This window comes from Apodemus sylvaticus, chromosome 19 (genome assembly GCF_947179515.1).
Source record: "Apodemus sylvaticus chromosome 19, mApoSyl1.1, whole genome shotgun sequence".
NCBI classification, from domain to species: Eukaryota; Metazoa; Chordata; class Mammalia; order Rodentia; family Muridae; genus Apodemus; species Apodemus sylvaticus.
Window position 1 is genome coordinate 31,405,070 of NC_067490.1, and position 19,002 is coordinate 31,424,071.

General features: G+C 40.6%; 2 protein-coding genes across 2 annotated transcripts in view; one reads left to right on the forward strand and one right to left on the reverse strand.

Annotated features, from left to right (window-relative positions):
* Tbc1d32 (TBC1 domain family member 32) overlaps window positions 1–19,002 on the forward strand; it is a 200,223-nt gene that overhangs the window by 107,575 nt on the left and 73,646 nt on the right. The gene's annotated exons all lie outside the window — the stretch shown is intronic.
* LOC127669549 (male-specific lethal 3 homolog) lies at window positions 1,237–3,020 on the reverse strand. The gene has a single exon (XM_052163595.1). The coding sequence runs from the start codon at window positions 2,924–2,926 to the stop codon at window positions 1,811–1,813; it is 1,116 nt and encodes a 371-aa protein (XP_052019555.1). The 5' UTR covers window positions 2,927–3,020; the 3' UTR covers window positions 1,237–1,810.

Genomic DNA, 19,002 nt, shown 5'->3' on the forward strand with positions numbered 1-19,002 from the left:
AGGATTATGTGTAATTTCAAAATTTACACTTTGGGGGCTGGAGAGATTGGCTCATGGGTTAAGAGCACCGGCTGTTCTTCCAGAGGACCTGGGTTCAATTTCCACCACCAACATGGTAGGTCAGAGCCACCTGGAACTCTAGTTCCTGGAAAGTTAATGCCTTCTTCTAATTCTCCGGGCGTCAGGGATACACATAAAATAATGAGAAAAAACCCACCTTTCTTCATAGGTTACTCTGTTTCTGGTCACTGAACACTTAAGAACTATGCTCTGTGCTACAAGGGGGTGATCAATTGCCTGGAGGTAGGGTGTGGTTATTATTCTCTCCAATCTGTTGTCTCCAAAGAGTTCATGAATTAATAGAGAGGAAATTAATGCAGGAAATAAAACAGTGACATTAAGCTTCCTTTCCAGTTTCCCATTTTCAAAATCAGAGCTACCCACCTTTGGAGAGCTTTCTTGATCTATGCCCTCCTTTCCAGTGTCCATTATTTCCTATTTGTTCAGCTTTGACTAATACTGTGAGGAAGGCAGTCCTTATCTCCCAGAAGCAGTGTTCCTTGCTGCCTCTAGGCCTTTAGCAGTCTTCACTTTTCCCTCCACACACAAAAAAAGGGCCCATCCTGAAGGGCAAAGCTTGCTCAGTGACAGACAGCAGACTCCTAGCCCCTCCCCAGTGTGACCTTTGTCTTTAAGGTTGCTCCCACAGATTAATTCTAAACTTTTCTTACCTATCCCATTGTTCAGCACTTAAAAAAAAAACATTTGCTAAATTGGTTAAATAAAAGTATTGCCTGAACTCATTCATCATTCCCAAGGCTTAGCAGCTTAGTTTTCCTAGCCATTTGAAGTGTTTAGAGAAATATTTTCCTTAGGATGTTTTATTTCAACATAAAAAAATGCTTCTTTCAAGGTAAAAATAAAGTAACAGCATCAATCACTATTGTTTTCATTGTATCAGATTGGAAAGTGAATTCTAGTCTGTCAAACTGCTTTTTAGAATTTACATCTCATATAGTAATTCTTGAGTATACGATTAAACTTAAATAGTTTAAAGTATTAATGTAATGCTTTCATTGAGACTATATATCAAATTATTGTCAGTTCTCTCCAAAACAAAACTAGGGAATCTGCTTTGTGCAGCAGCGTTCTACTTTGTGAAATATTGGTTTTCATTTTACTTTATATTTATGCATCAGTAGCAAACTTTGCGTAAGAATAGAGAAGCCTTATGAATAATTTTGTCAGACAAAAATGCTTTATTTAGATAACCAAAGATAATGTTTCACAGAAAGGGAATTTTACAAATTCTATAGCTGCAAATTCTCTTTTGCTGTCAATATTTGTTTTCCCCGGAAGTAATTTGAGATTGCCACATGTCCAACTATAAACTCATATATGCTGAACAGAGTCCTCCAATCTCATCACATTAGAAATCTTCAAAAACATTTTGCTTGATGCTAAGAAAACTAAACAACTCTTGTTAACAACCTCTTGTGATGTCTACCAGAACAGCAGAACCTATGTATAGTTTCATGAATGTTCCCTCTGAACACAGGAGCGGCTGCTTCCTGCTGTCACACACAGCCTGTGTCATGACATGTATTTTTATAAATTATTAAGCACTTTACCTTCCCTACAGGCAAGACAACAAAACAAAGCACATGAAGTAATTGTTAACAAAAATAACTGCAGTATGCGAGGAAGTGAAATATGGTTTTCAGAGTCCTCACTCCCCCAAGGTGGGCCAACCTAGAACCCAGAACACAAAGCGAGGTGGAACAGCTATGCTTACAGAGACATTAAAACGTTAACAGATTGTCCTGGGGTTCTTGCTGCTATAGTGCGCCTCACAGGCAGAGACATAAGCTGACTCCAGGAAGAAGTCAGCCTGGTATTCTGCTAAGAACCTCAGAAAGAGATCCAAGTGCTTCAGTAGTGCCTTCAGATTCTTCTCAGAGAAAGACATCTTTCCAAGAATCTCTGGAAGTTTCACAAACAGTCGCAGTAAATGCTGTGCGCCATAAATGTAGGAGGGAGGAGGTGGCTGGTGTCCCGGGGGGTAGTTGTCGGGCACGAGCTTCCAGGAGAGGATCTCATTTATTTCCTCGGTGGTCCCTTCAAAGCCGGGGAACAGGGCCCCGCCTTCCTTCCCGGGGGTCAGCGCGATGGGGGAGGGCGCTGCGCTGTGCACCGGTGTCTTTTGCAAGTGCGGGAAGAGCTTGGGCACGCTGCGCTTGCCCTGGGGCGAGGCCCGGTCCTCGGCGGGCCAGTGGCCGTGGGTGCTGTGGCGGGTGGACCGCCGGGGCGCCCGCGTCGCCTCGGCCTCCGCCCGGCGCCTCTTGGGGGCGGCTGGCCCCGCCACGGCCTGGCTCTCCGAGGGCTGCGGGGGAGACGGGCCGGGCCAGGGCGCCTCCTGGCTCCTGCCGGCCTCGCCGGCTCGCTCCTCGGTGGGGAAGAAAAAGGTGGAGGAGGTGACCATTTCGTACTGGGCCTGTTCCTGAGGGTAGAGCAGCACCAGGGGGAGCGCGTGGTCGAAGGTGATGCGCAGCCCGTCCGCCATCTCCCGGCACAGGCCCACGCTCCTCTCGGGCGCCGCACGGTGGGGCTGCGGCCGGCGGTCCCCCGAGGCCAGCGCGCTCGCCGAGAAGTGGCGCACGTAGCACTCAAGGATGGCGCCCACGTTGGTCTGGCAAGGCAGCCTCACCAACCGCCGCCTGCGGTTGATGTAGTAACAGTCGTCCGCCAGCCGCTGCTGGAGCACTTCCGGGATGGGGATGCGCACGGCCCGCTCGTCCGCCTCCCGCCTCGCGTGTGGCTCCACTTCTTTCTTGCCTTTAGGCTTTGGGTCGCCATCACCTCGATCGCTCCCTCCCTCATCCTTCCCCTCACCGTCGTCCTTGGGTGCGCAGCCGAGTGTGGCCATGGTCGTCCCCAGCAACCCGCCGCGCTCGCCCCTCCGGCCTGGGCTCCTCCCGCGGGCGGCTGCCCTCCCGGCTGCTTCACACTGTAACCTGAGACTTCATGAGACTTCTCGGAGCCGGCGGTTCAGGCTGTCACCTCCCATCTCAGCCTTTCAAGCAGATCAGAGAGCCTGGAACTTTCTGCCAGTTTTTCTCCCCCAGCAGCTATCCGGTGATCTCAGTGCGGCTCAGCTCGCGCGCCCGCCGCAGTGGTCAAGCTGGAAGCGCAGCACTTCCTGAGTCGAATTGAAATTCAGTTCGTTTTTTTCTTAAGGACCAGCCACTATGTGACTTTAGGAGAAAATGAGTAACATACATTTTAGAAATAAATTTAGATTGGAAATTGATCATTTTAACCTAAGAAATACAGTTGAGAGATCCTTAATATTCCATCACACCAAATCACTTATTCTCAGTAACTAGTTAAATCTGATTAACTTTAGGAATGAGACAGTTAAAATTACCTTATGGAAAATATTTAATATCATAAATTAGAATATAACCTTGACTACAAATTCCTCATTTTAAAAATGTACGTGAGCACAATCACAAATACCCATATACATACCCAGTACTTTCTGATCTTTATAATCATTTAAATGATCATCTGTTGCTAATTATTTAATCAGCAACTAATGTTTTATTGTACATGTAGAATCTGCAGTGCTTATAAAATTAGGATTCATGAACATTTTAATTAAAACCGATACATAAATCTGTGGATATCTACATTTAAAGAGTTGGCAAATTTTCAAATTATACATTTCTGTCTACCCTCTTTGCATTTCTCATAGTTTGTAGCTGTATCCATTCTGCCGATCTGATGAAATCGATTTCTTCTATTCAGTTGTTCGTTCATTCAGAATATACTTAAGTCTCCACCAAGCACCATGGTCTATTAAATATTCTTTGTGTGTGTGTTACTTGTGTGTCTTTTGCATTCTTTTTATTTAGGGATTTATTTTTTTTTCACTTAGCTTTTTCCTCCTCTTCAAGCTCAGGTGCATTTATGCCCCCCTCCCCAGTTAGAAAAGTTTTTTAGACATAAGTCTAGTCCTCTGGCAATTCTTTCTACAGTGGCTTCCATGAGTAGTGGTTCTAGCTTTTGTTTGTCTGTTTTTATGTCTGTTTTTAATACAGCAGTCGTGCTATGTAGCCCAGGCTAGCCACCCTCTGCCTTCACTGCCAGGTGCATTCACTGGGCTTTGCAAATGTGTTCTACTTCACCTGCCAATGATTAGTCTGTATTGACCCTGTCTTGGTAACCAGGTTTAAAGCCTTGTTTTGAGCACAGACACAGCTTTTATTAAGCATTCAGATTTGCAAAATATGTAAGTAAATTCATCAATATATATAACAAAATGTGTATATTCACTGTGCTCCTAATTTATACTTTATCATATATATATTTGCAAAGCTATGTATTTACAAAAGTCCAAACCTGAAGTTGCACAAGGTCCCAGAGCCTTTCTGAAACTCAGATCAGAGTAGGGCTAGGGGCAAAGCCTAGCCAACATTTCCACTCACTCTTCAGTGCTAATTCAGAGTCCTGGTGGCAAACAGACTCTGTGCTCTTTCTTCTACAAATCTGTAAATACTGAAAACTTGAAGCTTCATCCTCATGTGCACACCTGGTATGCATGTCTACTGTTTATAATTTATGTCCCCATTTTTGGTTTTTGACTCTTAGGCAGTTAGGAAGTTTTCTCCTGCGCGTGGGAGGAAAACTTTTATATCAAAGAAATGAATGTAGTTAAGATATAGCTGCATACGTGAATACAGGAAATACACAAAAACGTATTTGTGTGAAACATACATTCTATAGGATTAGAGTTTGTAAAGGTATACTTTCTAGAATTTATGATAGTACACAAATAGATTTAAATTATTGTTAAAAATGAAGTGTACTTCATTTTTATTTAATGCACTGAATTAACAGGAGAGAGAAGGGGCTTGTGCCTATGGAAGGGACTAAATTAATAGTGAAATGTCTTCAAGTGGAGGAGAGGGTATCCAAGGCCTATCCACACAGTCGTTCTTGTACCCTAGATGGCTGCCTCCCTCCTCACACTAGTGCTATGCGATGTTGTAAAGAAGCACCGAGTATTTCTAGTAAGTAAAGGTAGATTTAGTGTGGGTTGTGCGAAAGTTCCTAAGGCAGTAATTCTCAACCTGTGGGTTGTGACCCTTCACAAAGCAGCCTAAGACCATGAGAAATATCAGATACTTACATCACAACTGATAACAGCAAAATCATAGTTTCGAAATAGCAATGAATATAAGTTTATGGTTTAACAGCATGAAGAAATGAATTAAAGGGTCGAAGCATTAGGAAGGTTGAGACCCACTGTGAGGGATCCATTATATTAAAGCATGTATTATGAAGCAAGTGAAAGGGTCTATACTACCACAGACTTTACTCAAAGACCTCAGGTATTTCACAGTGAAGTAATTGTCATCTCTAGTCGTGAATGAGGAAAGAGATAGGAGAGGAAAGAAATATAAGAAGGAAGAATGGAATGAAGGCTGAAGTTTTGGCAAGAGGATGAAAGAAGAGTAGGAGAGGAGGGAACTAAGGCAGAGTAGAGGGAGGAAGCCAGGGAAAGAGGCTAGTGGGTGTGTCAGTCCTGTTTCTGTGACAAAATAACTTGCAGAAACAGCTTTCAGGAGGGACATGTTTTGACTCCTGATTTCATAGGTTTCAGTCCTTGGCCAGCAGCTTTGATCGTCCACAGTCCTGGGGAGGAAGGGCGGGGCGAGGTAAAGCTCCTCCCCTAACGGCACTTAGGAAGATCACAGAAGAGGAGGAGTTGGTGGCATGGACCATCACAGGCAAGTCCCTGGCATCCTACCTCCTCCGATTAGGCCCCCTTCCAATTCCCACGGTCTCTTAGTAATTCACTCAAGGAAGAATCCATGAAAGGAAATCCATTGAGTAGAGCAGTGCCCTTATGGCCGGTCACCTCTATATGCTGCACTGGAGACCAAGTCTGTAGCACACAGGAGTCCTCCCAGGGGATGTTTAAGATCCCAAATTGTAAGATGATGTAGGATGAAGTGAAGGGATTGGGGGGTGGGGGTGATGTGTAATAGCGAGTATACTACATCCCTAGAAAGAGAACTAAGGTAATGTGTACTAGCCTTAGATTTCAGTGTTTTCTATGCTAGTCTAGTAGGTTCCATTTGCAGATGAGTAGTCTTCCTTGGCAGTTGTGAATGAAAATATGTCACTGGAGCTCAGCACTCTGGCCTAGTTAGTCCACAACAGGTTTCTGGAGTCAGCATCATAGGGACTTCAAGCACGGTGAGTGTGAGCTGATGTGCTTCACATGGCAGCCACACTGAGACAGTCTCTTCTTAGGCTATTGTTCTGATCATAGGTAGACTGTGCTAACTGGGACTATCAGAGCACACACACACAGAAATATTGGCATCTGCAAATAAGCACTGGGTAAGTTCTTTTGCTGTATGTAGGGCTATAATGGAAAACCAGATGCTTCTAAATTACTGGAGATATTAAAAGAACATTTTTGATTTCCTACACAAAAACCTCTTCTCTGTGATTTTAATATACATTATATAACATGAATCACAAGATGTCATCAGTTCAATATATCTAATGTATTCACATGTATATAATAGAACATATATGACCATTATTTGCTAGCAGGACTCCATTACAGTCTCACTGGAAGTCTTAATGTTTAAGAAGCTAATCCAGAAAGTCTTAGGAATCCAGACTGGTCCTGGGTCTGGTTCTTTGCCCTAAATTTCTGACAATGTATTTTGAGTTGTTCCTGAGCACCTTCCCTTTGGTAGGTTCATGTGATGGTTTGTATATGCTTGGCCCAGGGAGTGGCACTATTAGAAGGTGTGGCCCTGTTGGAGTAGGTGTGTCACTGTGGGGTTGGGCTGTAAGACCCTCATCCTAGCTGCCTGGAAGCCAGTCTTCTGTTAGCAGCCTTCAGATGAAGATGTAGAACTCAGCTCCTCCTGCACCATGTCTGCCTGGATGCTGCCATGTTCCTGCCTTGATGATAATGAACTGAACCTCTGACCCTGTAAGCCAGCCCCAATTAATTGTTGTCCGAATAAGAGTTGCCTTGGTCATGGTGTCTGTTCACAGCAGTAAAAACCCTAACTAACACAGTTCAGTTTCCAAGATTGTCAGTCATTCACCCAGGAAGAATTTTATTTCAGGTTTGTAGTATAAACCAGACAAACTTGTTTGGGGTGACTGACAGCTGTGTGCCTGTGTATTTCTTTTTGTCCACTTGCAAACCTTCTCAAACAAAAATCAACATTATTTAGTATTACATTAGAGAAAATATTCAGGAAGGAGCAAAAAACTATTTAAATTATTTAAATTATTTGTTTGATCTGAGCAGAAGTAAGACCTTCTGTGTATAAACTGACATTTTCGTCCCTTCAGAGCCTGTTCTGGTTGACAGAACACAGAGAAAATATTATTTCATAGTCTATATCAGCAGTTCTCAACTTGTGGGTCACGACCCCTTTGGCAAACCTGAAGTCTAAAAATATTTACATTACAATTCATAACAGTAGCAAAATCATAGTTTTGAGATAGCAACTAAAATAATTTTATGTTTGGGGGGAGGGGGGTCCACCACAACATAAACTGTATTAAAAGGTGGAGGTGGAGAACCACGGAGCTAGATGACACCTGGCAAACAGTGCTTTTCATTTATTTTCATTAAGTAGTAATTTAAATAGTTTAAAAGTCAACTAGTGTGGGAAAGCCTTTACATGGAAGAGTAATTCTTCATCCCTCCCCACTCCCACATCCCACCCTGAAGAGGCTCCTGCTGCCCAGTCATTGACTTATTTCCTTTGGGATTTATATTTAGGTCTTTAACTGAATGCATATATAAAGCTGTCTAGATGTTTCACAGTTAAGACTTCTGGTCTCTCAACTTTAGATACCTGGGTGATTTCAATTTAATTTTCTTCCCTTTCCCTTCCTCACTCCACTTTTTACTACATTCTTGATGGGATCATCCTTGAAGCCTTACATCATTATGTCTCTGTAAATATTATTGGTGATGAGTTCAGTAACCGTACAGTATGGCTATATGATTCTTCCTGTAACTTGGCTTTTCTTTAATACCGGTGTGATTTTATAGGTGCCTTATTCTGTGTGTCTCTTCTAACTATGGTACCTTGAGAATATCCCCAAATACAAACCATTCCTTTCCCAATACCATATTAGGCTTATTCGGTGCCATGAAGTTCTAGACGCTCTGCACTGGTTCTAATTTAAATTATGTCATTTTGGAGCAGTCTCCTAAGGGACTTTCAGGCTCCTTTGAAAAATAGCTAATACAAGTAGGGCACAGACAAAGTAAGCTATTTACTTCAGGTATTAGTAATTTGTAAAGCTTTTAACCACTGAGCCATCTCTCCAGCCCAGCTCTTAAAATTCTCCCCTCTACAAATTGTTAAGTTTGAACTGGTATTTTTAACTTCCCTATATTATATCTACTTTTGTTTCCTATTCAGAGAGTCTCAACTGCTTATAGGGTTCTATATCTAATCCTCAGTTCTGTGCCTAAGGCTGTATTTTTGTGGGTTTTGAGCCCTCACTGTGCTGCATTAATCTCGTGTTGGTTTGGGGTGCTAGATGGGCGTCCCCACGAATTGCTTAGGGAGCTCTCTAGACCCCCGCTTACTCTTCATGGCATAGATAACTGTTCCTACAGTTAACAATTCCCGAACTGTTCGGTGCCGAGATCTGGAAATGTGGCAGAATACTCTATGACTCTAGAATACCTCTCCAGACCCTTTGTTCCTTGAGACTTTGCTAGAGAACCGTAGCTTATGTTTGCCCAGCCCAGAGAGGGCACTGACAACAGATCGGAGTCCGCTAAAGTCCAACTTGGGAAATCGAGAATCTGGTGCTGGTCAGTGGATCAGGGAGGCTCCAAGGCAGTTGTATTTCTGAAAAGCCTACCTCAGCTCAGGCGAGGATTCAGCAAAGCCGCTACTGGACTGCTCTCTGCAGGAATCCCAGCCAACCGCTGTTCTTTCTCCCCGGGAGTTGTTGACTGCTTTTGAAGCCAGGGAGGGGCGGAGCTTGGGACCCTGAGAATCTTGCTAGTTTCTGTTTTCACCGGATTTGTCTGGTTTACTTCCTGACTCTCTAGCGCCCCCTCCCTCCAGGAGATGTTTCAACTTGAAGCCCAGTGGGTGGCATTGCCATGTTGTCTAGGACCCTCTCACATCAATCATCAATAAATAAAATGCATGACAGGCTAATCCGCTGAAGACATTTTCACAGTTTGGGGTTTCCTCCTCCAAAATGACTATAGTTGGTAATGAGCTGACCTAATGCTAGCCAGCACAGCTGCTGAAATCTTTGTAGACCCTGCTTCCAGCCTTTAAGACCTGAGGCCTCACCCCACTACTTGTCCCACAGCTCCAGGCTTCAGGGCGATCGATCCGCAGTTCCTGACAGGCAGGCTTGCAGGGCTGCTCTCAGATGATACTTCTACATCCCAAGAGCTTTTGAGCTATAAACACTTCCCAGAGCTATAACACGAATATCCTGCATCCACTGAGTGCGAACCTGATTCATTTAAATCCTTCATGGCGATCTATTTTTAAGTTGCTTTATCCTCTTTAAAGGCTGGTAGTTCTGAATTTACAGAGTACTTTATACTCGTACTCTTTGCTGTCTGCTCCCTCTCTTCTTGAAGACTGGCGGGGCAAGAGAGAACCTGTCAGAAATATAATCGAATCTTCAATTATTCGGGCACATCACACTCAGCTATCAAAGCAAGTGGCACTTTTGTAAAATAAGGTTAAACTGACCCAAAGAACACAGTAAATTTTATGAACATATGAATTATATGTGCAGCATAATCTCTAGTTTATGTGAATTTTCTCTAGCAACAGAAGAAAAAAAAATACCAAGTCTGGGTTATAGATAATACAATGTGCTACACCTGCAGCTACTGATCTTTTGACCGTGTGTATTTCAAAGAGGGGAATTTTAAAGTACCCTGTCTACTTACTCGCTTTGTCTGGGAAGATAAACATTTAGGTATTGATTTTTATAGCTTTTTGAGCCTTGGCTGATAAGTAGAAAGGATGGTCAGGGGCTCAGGAGATGAATTTAATAAGATGGGTTGACCATGGCACTTAGGATTCAGTGGATAAGCAGTGGGCACACAGGGGGATCTGATTAAATTAAAAGGGACACAGGACAAAGCAAAGCAGTCGTGAATCCAGGAAAGGGACTGGTAGGGATACAGGAGGGATAAGAGAGAAGAGAGGGGGATAAGGAGGAATATTGGGGAGCTAGTAATTGGCTTAGACTAAGCATATGCCCATATGATATTGTCAAATAACAAAGTAAATGAAATATAAAAAGAGAAGATCAGCAGAAAAGTAAGTAAAGCGTTCTCTAAGAATAACCCCAGTTTTTCTTGATATCTTCGCCATATTTATTGATGAGTTTAATGAAGTTGTTTAACGTGTACCATGTGCTTTGCTGTATTTACCCCCCACACCTTCACATTTCTTCCTCTTCCTGCTCCTTCAGGTCTCCTTCCTTCCTTTCCTCCAATCCTCTCATCCTCACATGCACACACAGGAAAGGGGGGGGCAGGGGGAGGGGAGGGAGAAGCTAAATAGAATCTAGGATCCAGGTGTAAGAAAACATTAGACACGTTGTTTTTTGGGTCTAGCTCATTTTGTTTAACATGATCTCTAGTTGCATCCATGTTCTTTCATATATTCTTATGTATTCACATATATTAATTCATTGTTATAATGGCTGATTAAACCTCCACATTCATACCATGTTTCTTTCCTGTGCGTTTGTTTGCATATGCCTATGCTGGCCTCATGACTTGAATACTGTGGATATTGCAGTCAAGGCAGATGGGCAGGTATTGCTGTAGCTTGCTGAATTTGAATATGTTCCCTGGAGTAGTACATCTGGATTTTCTGACGGTGTCCTTGCAGTTTTGTGAGTAGCATCCACACTGATTCCTATGCTGTCAGAATAATTTGTATTCGCACCAGCAAGAAATGAGTTCCCTTTTTTCTCTATACCTTTAACATCCTTTACTCTTAACTTAATTTCTGAATAACAGCCATCAGATTAATAGAATATTAATGTACTTTTGATTTGCATTTCCCTGGTGGCTAAGGATGTTAAATATTTCTTCATAAATTTTTTTTTTAAAGGAGTTTCATGTTGTCTAAGTTGGACTGTCACTCCTGTAGTTGAGGGTGTCCTTGAACTGATCCTCCTGCCTCCACCTCCCAAGATCTGTATTATGCTACCATGCCTGGTTGATGTACTGCTGGAGGTCAAACCGCAGCAGGCACCCTATCTGCAGACTCAGCCGTGGCCGTTCTGAATTATTGGCTACTTTGAAAGCTTTTCATTTCATTTGTCCATTAATTTACTGTTTTTTGTTTATTTTGGTGTTGACTTTTTCAAGTTCTTATACATTTTATACATGATTTCTCTGGTAGATGTATAGCCACCAAAGATTTTGTACAGTTCTGTGAGTTATCAAGGAAACGTGGTTGTTTCCTTTTCTATGTAAAAACTATTAAATTGCATGCAGTTTCATTTGTCCATTTTTGATATTGCTTTCTGTAGCCTTAGATTTTTTTAAAACCTACCTTAATAAGGGTTCTCAAATGCTTTGACCCTCATTCTAGCCCACCATATTGTAGTAGGGGAGAAAAGTTGGTAAATAAGACTTTAGGGGTGTAAATCTGTTTAGAAGTAGTTCCTTGGGGTGATTCCAATCCATTGTCAGGGTACCAGCAGTCTAGTTTGGTAGTGGCAGGTTACCAAGAGTCCGGTTCAAAAAGTGTCACCAAACATGAAAAAACAGTGGTGGCAAGGTCCAGCCGACATGGCCAGGCCTCTGCTAGATCAGCACAAGTCAACAGGAGAAGGTTTTGTCCATGTCTCTCTCCACAAAGTGAGTATCAGTGAAGAAGGGAGACCAAGAAAGAATTGCCCAGCAAGCAATGCAAGCACCCCATTCACTGTCTGCTGGGTCCTACTAAAACATCCAGACGTCACATGTCTTCTCGAGGGTCTGCCACAGAAGAGCATCACATGATACAACCAGAAATTTCCCGCTTTCTGAGTATTCAAGATTTTTTGTTTTGTTTTGGCTTTTCTTTTTTGATTTTTTTTTTTTTTGTATTTAAGTTCGTTTGTTTCTCTCTCTCTTTTTTTTTTCTTTCAGTAGAAATTCAGGACTAATTTTTCACCTTTTCCTGTGAAGAAGGCCATTGGAATTTTTATGAGGAGTACATGGATCTGGAAATTACTTTTGACAGTTTCAGGCAGTTTTAATTCTTATGAATGTGGGTAGTCTTATAGATAAAAAGAGATTTGAAAGACTGCAGAAAAGAAGTGATAAATCTACATTCGGTGAAGTAGCCTTCTACTTTGTAATCAACCCTTCCTTTCTCATGTACCAGAAATAAAAGTGTTAGAAAGAATTCAGAAAGGGGGAAAATATGAAAACCTAGAAATAAGCCTAAGCAAGGAAGCTAGTGACCCCTATAATGTAATGAAACATTTTAAATACTGACCAAGGCAATTGAGAGAATAGCCTGGCCTTGCATGTATGGTGCGTGAAAAGCTGCTCACTTCTGCAAAGGGAACCAAGTGATTCATGACGGGGTCACCTTTTCCACAGCGGCCCGTGAGCCTGCCCAAGAAGGATAATGGGGCAGGATGGCCTTGTGAAAGCTTGAAGTTATTTTTGTCAAAATAAGAACAAAATAGGTCTTTTTTTCCCTAACAGGAACAACTGGATGTACTCCAAAATTCTAGGAGTTTGCGTGCAGTTCCTGCAGTTATTTCGCCGGACACTCTTGTAGTCCATAGTTTCTGACTGAAATGTGGACTGCTGTTGCCGTTACCTGGTTAAAAGTCCAAATGATGGGCTTGCTGGATGTGGAGACTGACTGACATCCAGATTTTATTTCTGACCCGGGCTGTACACAACTGGCAGAGTTTACATAAGTCATTCAAAGCAATATACAGATGGTACCTGCTGCTCCCAGAGCTAAGAGAGGCCAAAATTACACAGCACACCACTTTCTTAGAGGTCAACACTAGAAGACTTAGCAACTTGTGAAGCATTTTAGAGTTAGTGAAGTTCTTCTGAGATGGTCAACCTCTCAATTTCTTTCTATTAATTAATTTATTCACTTTACATCCAGATTGCAGCCCCACCTCGTTCCAGTCCACCCCTCACACACCCCATCCTTTCATCCTTCCATCCCTCCATCACTCTACTCCTTTCTCCTCTGAGAAGGGCAAAGGTGCCCCTCCCCAAGTACCAACCCACCCTGGCACATAAAATATTTTAAGAGATGCTTCCCCTGTAGTTATTAAAACATTTAGAAGCAGCTATTTCCTCCTCACTCAATTAGTAACACATTACTACTGTGTTAACATTAGAATAGGATGGTAATGGTTCCACACTTGCAATCTGTCTTATACTCTGCAGTTCTATCTATACCAGGTGGAAGCAAATACCTTTCAGTACTCATATTAACCAAGTCATTGTTATGGGGTAAAAATGCAGAAACCACTGAGTACAATCAGTGTTCTAATTGAAAGTTTGTATAAATCTGGTATCCGCCTGTGGTGGAAACAGAGAGTTTTTTGTTTTTTGTTTTTTGTTTTTTTTAAAGAAAAATAACAGAGAGAAACTCTTGGCTGGCAGCTGCAGGGAGAAGCAAGCAAGAAGTTTAGCAAAAGCCAAGACAATGCAGTTAGCTGGGGCATTTCAACCCTGAACAGAGTTCTAGAACAGAGTTGGGTGCTTTCCCACAGGGCTTTCCAGGGTAGAGGTAGAAATGAAGGATGGCTTCAGCTGAGACAAAGTGAAGAAACCTTCACCCTGTTGCACCATCAGTGCAGTTATATAGCCTGTGCCGATTCAGTGTTGTAAAGAGAGTTTATATGGCAATATATTTCATCACACATAATGAGTAGACACATTACATATTATAACAGGGCAGAGGGAAATGTTGTGTGTGAGAAGTTTGTTTATTGGAGCACATGTCTGTTTATAGTGTCTCAGAGTGTTTTAATAGCAACAGTAAAAATATGAATAACTTTTGCTATTATAAGAAGCCTCAGGAATATCTCATGACTATTCATTGACACTTTCTACCTCTCCTCCTTTTCCAGTAGGAGCAAATACAGCTCTTAAATTGGGATTGTTTCAATATGGAAAATACTTTAGGGATTTCAGTATTTCTTCATGAAAAGACTACCTGTGGTAGCCAGGGAGAAAAAAAAAATGTAATGATGATGATGAGAACTGTGTAAAAAGTTGTCCTCTTGAGGGGCCTCAGATGTCTTTAACAGTGAAGAGGATGCAGCCTGTGGCACCTGAGCAGGCCATTTTTGAATGCTGTCAATAAGCTTGCTTCAGGTAAGGTTAGCTGTTTTGATGGAGTCTTGTCAGATGCTTTCCTAGTGAGAAAGGGTTTGGATCCTCCATGCTCAGCCTCATGCTGTGCTTTAAGAAGAGCCTCTATAGGCAAACAAGTTCTCTCATGTTGATTGCCTTCATTCCTTAACTCACATTCCCAAGAGTACTAGACTGTGCAGCTTCTTGGGAAGCACCAGGTCATAATTTACCACATGAGTTGTACCTTGTTAATGTTGTTGGAAATAGAGCATACATTGATAGCTAATATTTTTTGCCTAGCTTCTCTGTGTCTTTTGGTGTATAGAAATTTGTCTTGACAAAAGTAACCTAATAAGACATTGCCTAAGAAAGTTTTTGTGGGGGTAGCAGTCCCTCTATTATAATCATATTAGGGTTACCCACTCTTCTAAGACTTAATTTTAATTTGCTATTGATGATATATAAATATATCTTAAATTTTTTTGTATTTGTCTTTTATTTTAAGAAGTTCTGAAAACTTATATGATTTACTAATAACTTTGGATTTAAGATAGATAATTGTTAAATTTTGCTGGAATATTTTTTTAAAGATTTATGTGTTTACGGGCTGGTGAGATGGCTCAGCGGTTAAGAACACTGACTGCTCTCCCGAAGGTCCTGAGTTCAAATCCCAGCAACCACATGGTGGCTCACAACCATCCATAATGAGATCTGACCCCTCTTCTGGTGTGTCTGAAGACAGTTACATTGTACTTACACATAATAAATAAATAAATCTTTAAAAAAAAAAGATTTATGTGTTTATTTTATGTACGTGAGTACTCTATCTGCATCCCAGAAGAGGACATCAAATCACATTACAGATGGCTGTGAGCCACCATTTGAATGCTGGGAATTGAACTCATGACCTCTGGAAGAACAGCCAGTGCTCTTAACCTCTGAGCCATCTCTCTAGCTATTGGAATATTTTTGATGTTGTTTTTACAGAGTCTCATTTTGACTGTATTGTATATATCAGGTTTGCCTTGAAGGAATATTTCTGAATATAACCTTGTTGTATTGAAAACAACCATTTTCCCCCTATGATTACAGTTGAACAAAAATCAAACCTGACATTCTGTTGCTTATAAATCTCATGAGTAAGATTTAAAACAAATTTTCTAATTTTTTTGTTTTTTATTCAGAGAAAATACTAAAATAGTATGTATGTTTTAATTTACTTAATACTGCATTAGCAAAAATAATACTCTTTTACTCAAGTGACATTTCCTTCTATATTTAGTCTATTTGCTGTTTTATACAAATATGGTAGTATAATTAGTGAGCCATTAAGATTTGCTTATTAGAAAAATGCATAATTAAGTTGCAAATTGTATTAGCTGATCTCAAGTCTGGCAAGAATCTGTATTCTTTAATTATCATTAAAATGTTCTTTCTTATTAGTATTCTTCATCTGCTCACATGTCACGTACACATTTATACATCTTATGGCTCTAATAATATACTCTTCCCCATTATCCACTGTAGCATAGCACTTGTTTTTAATGAAATATTAAAGAAAATTTGAACATGCAGTTTAATAAATTGTTATAGAACAGTTACCCAGATACTCCTAGTCAAGTAAAAATTCATTAATATTATTTGTCACTCTTTTTTCATGGCTTCTTCTCTTCCCCACTAATGGTTACTATTATTTTATTTTTAGTAGTATTTAATTTTTATTAATATTTTATTATCTAGACATGCATCATTAAACAACATTTTAATTTCTTGCTCCTTGGGCTTTGTGCTAATGATAGGATAGACTATATGTTCTCTTGGGACTGCAATTTCTATGTAGCCATTTGTTATTTAAGTTAATATTACATGTATTTGTAGTCTAATTTAGTTATCATATAATATTCCATTATGTGACTGTGCCATGTTTTGCCAATACATGTCTATTAAAGGTCTTTCCTATTTGGGTTTTTGTTAACAAAGGCCTTTTTAAATTTCCTATTTTATTCATTACATTTTTGTCTTTCATTATATAAATATCAAGTGGTTTTTGTTGCTCTGTAGCTCTATACTAGGCTTCAAGTAGTGGTAGGGAAAGTCTGTTGTTCTTATAAAAAGTCAACAATAACAACAACAACAAAACACTGCCTCCTTTCTGATCTTTTGTCATGTAATATTTGGAATCAGCTTGACACACTGACCTCACTACTGGGATTATAATGATCATTGTACTTACTCTAAAATTAATACTGAATGAATTGGCATCTTTACCATTCCAAGTTTTCTAACCTATAAACGTACTATATATCTCTGTTTAATTAAATATTGCTTAATTAAACATTAACAATTATGTCTTTCCTCCGAGAAGCTTTACAGCATGGGGCACTTGTTTTCATCCCACTGTTTTGTGTAGCATAGATACTATACTGTGGCCGCATCCCCAAGTTGCTCATTGCGTGTGCGATATGAGGCTCGACCTCTTTGCTCTTGGGTCCCAATGGGTGATGTGTTGACAGGGACTATGTTTGTGAGGTAACTATGACACGAAGTGTGGCTCGCCTCTTCCAAGCTTGGAAAGTAGGAAGCACTTGGTAGGGGGAATTTTCTATTGGATTATGAAAATACATAAATTATTTTATTAATGCTTTAAAATTATTTTAGCTCACTATAGTGAAAATTTTGATAATACTGTGTTTAAATTGAATCCACATTTTTTGCTACATTTATCATGTAAGTAGGATCTGTCCTTCCTTACTGTATTACTTATATTCTTCAGTCATACACTTATAGTTGTCTTCATCAGATCCTATGCTTCTGATACTTTAAAAGATATTATATGCTTTCCTATTATTAGCAAAACTTCTTTTTTTATGGCAATGTTTAATTGATCATTGCTAGTATAAGTAAGTGTATTGAGTATTTAAAGAATCATCCCTCTGGCTTCCCTATATAATTTCCCTACGAAAGACATTCTCCTCTCTCTCTCTCTCTCTCTCTCTCTCTCTCTCTCTCTCTCTCTCTCTCTGTGTGTGTGTGTGTGTGTATGTAAATCTTCCCCTATAAGTTCTAGTTGCTTTGTCATTATCAGCTGAGTGGCAGGATTATGCTTTTAATTCTTAGTGTTGGCCTTAGAGTTTCTACTGCTTTTCCTTCTCTCATATCTCATACATTCCAGAATCCAAAGTAAATACCTTACATTTTGTATAATAGTAAATCTGATATATATTACAGTTTTTGATTGCTATGATAAATATCTTATTAATAAATTAAGTATAAGAGATAAACAATTACTAATAACAATTGTAGATTCTAAAATTGGTTTGAATAATGCCGTTCTCTGAAACTGCTCCATTGTGCCACGCTCTGCCAGTCTGTGTGCCTCTCCAATGGCACACATGGTGCTGTTCTTCTTGTGACAATGTATGGTTCGATATCACACCTCTGTGCCGGGATGAAACAAGGTGAGTGACCAGAGTGAACTCACTCTGTCAGTGTTGCTTCCACACAGGTTCTGTATGTGATACCTGACAGTCGATCTAACCAGCAAGCCAGCTACTGCATGCCCAGTGGGCAGCTAGCATGTGCAGGCTGCGACAGGTCCTAAGCCATGTAACAGTCACTCAGAACATCTAACCCCCTTCTCTTTAACCTACTCAGCTAGTTCTAGGGCGATCACAACTGCCGTCTACACTCAGCAGTAGCAGTTCACAAGGATAAGAGCTTCATGGGATTAATGAGACTGGTATATGTTGTCCTAAAAGATCCTCTTTCATTCCGGTAATCCTTACAATAGCCTGCCTTAAACCACTGTCTTATCTAAGTTATGATAATATATTCTTAACTGATTTCTGCAATCTACCCCTATCTAATTTCAGACTATTCTGTAATAGCCACCAGAATTATTCCTGCCTCAGGATTGCAGTTTCTGACATTATTCTTTTAATTTTTACTGCAGAGCCCTCATGTTAATATATATTTAGTTATTCATGTTTATATTTTACATTTTAACACATACACATATTTATGGGATAATATATGCCTTTCTATATACTATTCAATGTATAATATCAGGTCAGGTTAATTGTTGCATCCTCTTTGGATCATGTATCATTTATGTGTGTTAGGAACACTCAGAATTCTAGCTACTGGTTATATTTTTAGTTTTTAATTTTTTTCTTTTTGAGAATTTCACACATGGCTGACTGTAGAAAGGTGTAGAGGCATCACTGTTGCTGATGTTGTCTGGATGTGTGGGTCCCTCATATTCCTCTGGCCGTGCCTTATCTCTTTACTGTTTCTTGCCACTTTGCCTACTGTGTTCCCTTCTCTGTTGCTCCACTGTGGTAGGATTGCTCCCCACCTAGGCCGTTTGTTCAAGCCCTTTGCTCTTTGGTTGGACGCTAGTCATTGGTGTCTCTGTGACTCATCCTCCTTTTGTTCTTTGCATATTTGTTCCCATCTCGGGGTTCTTTTCAGATGGCTTTGCTTGGAATCCCACAGTGAGCACTCCTTGGTAGCAGCCCCCTTTGTATTCCAGGGTTAGATGTATCCATTCATGGCTCTACCTTCCAAACTTCTCAAGACTTTGCAGTTTCTGTAACTAGTCA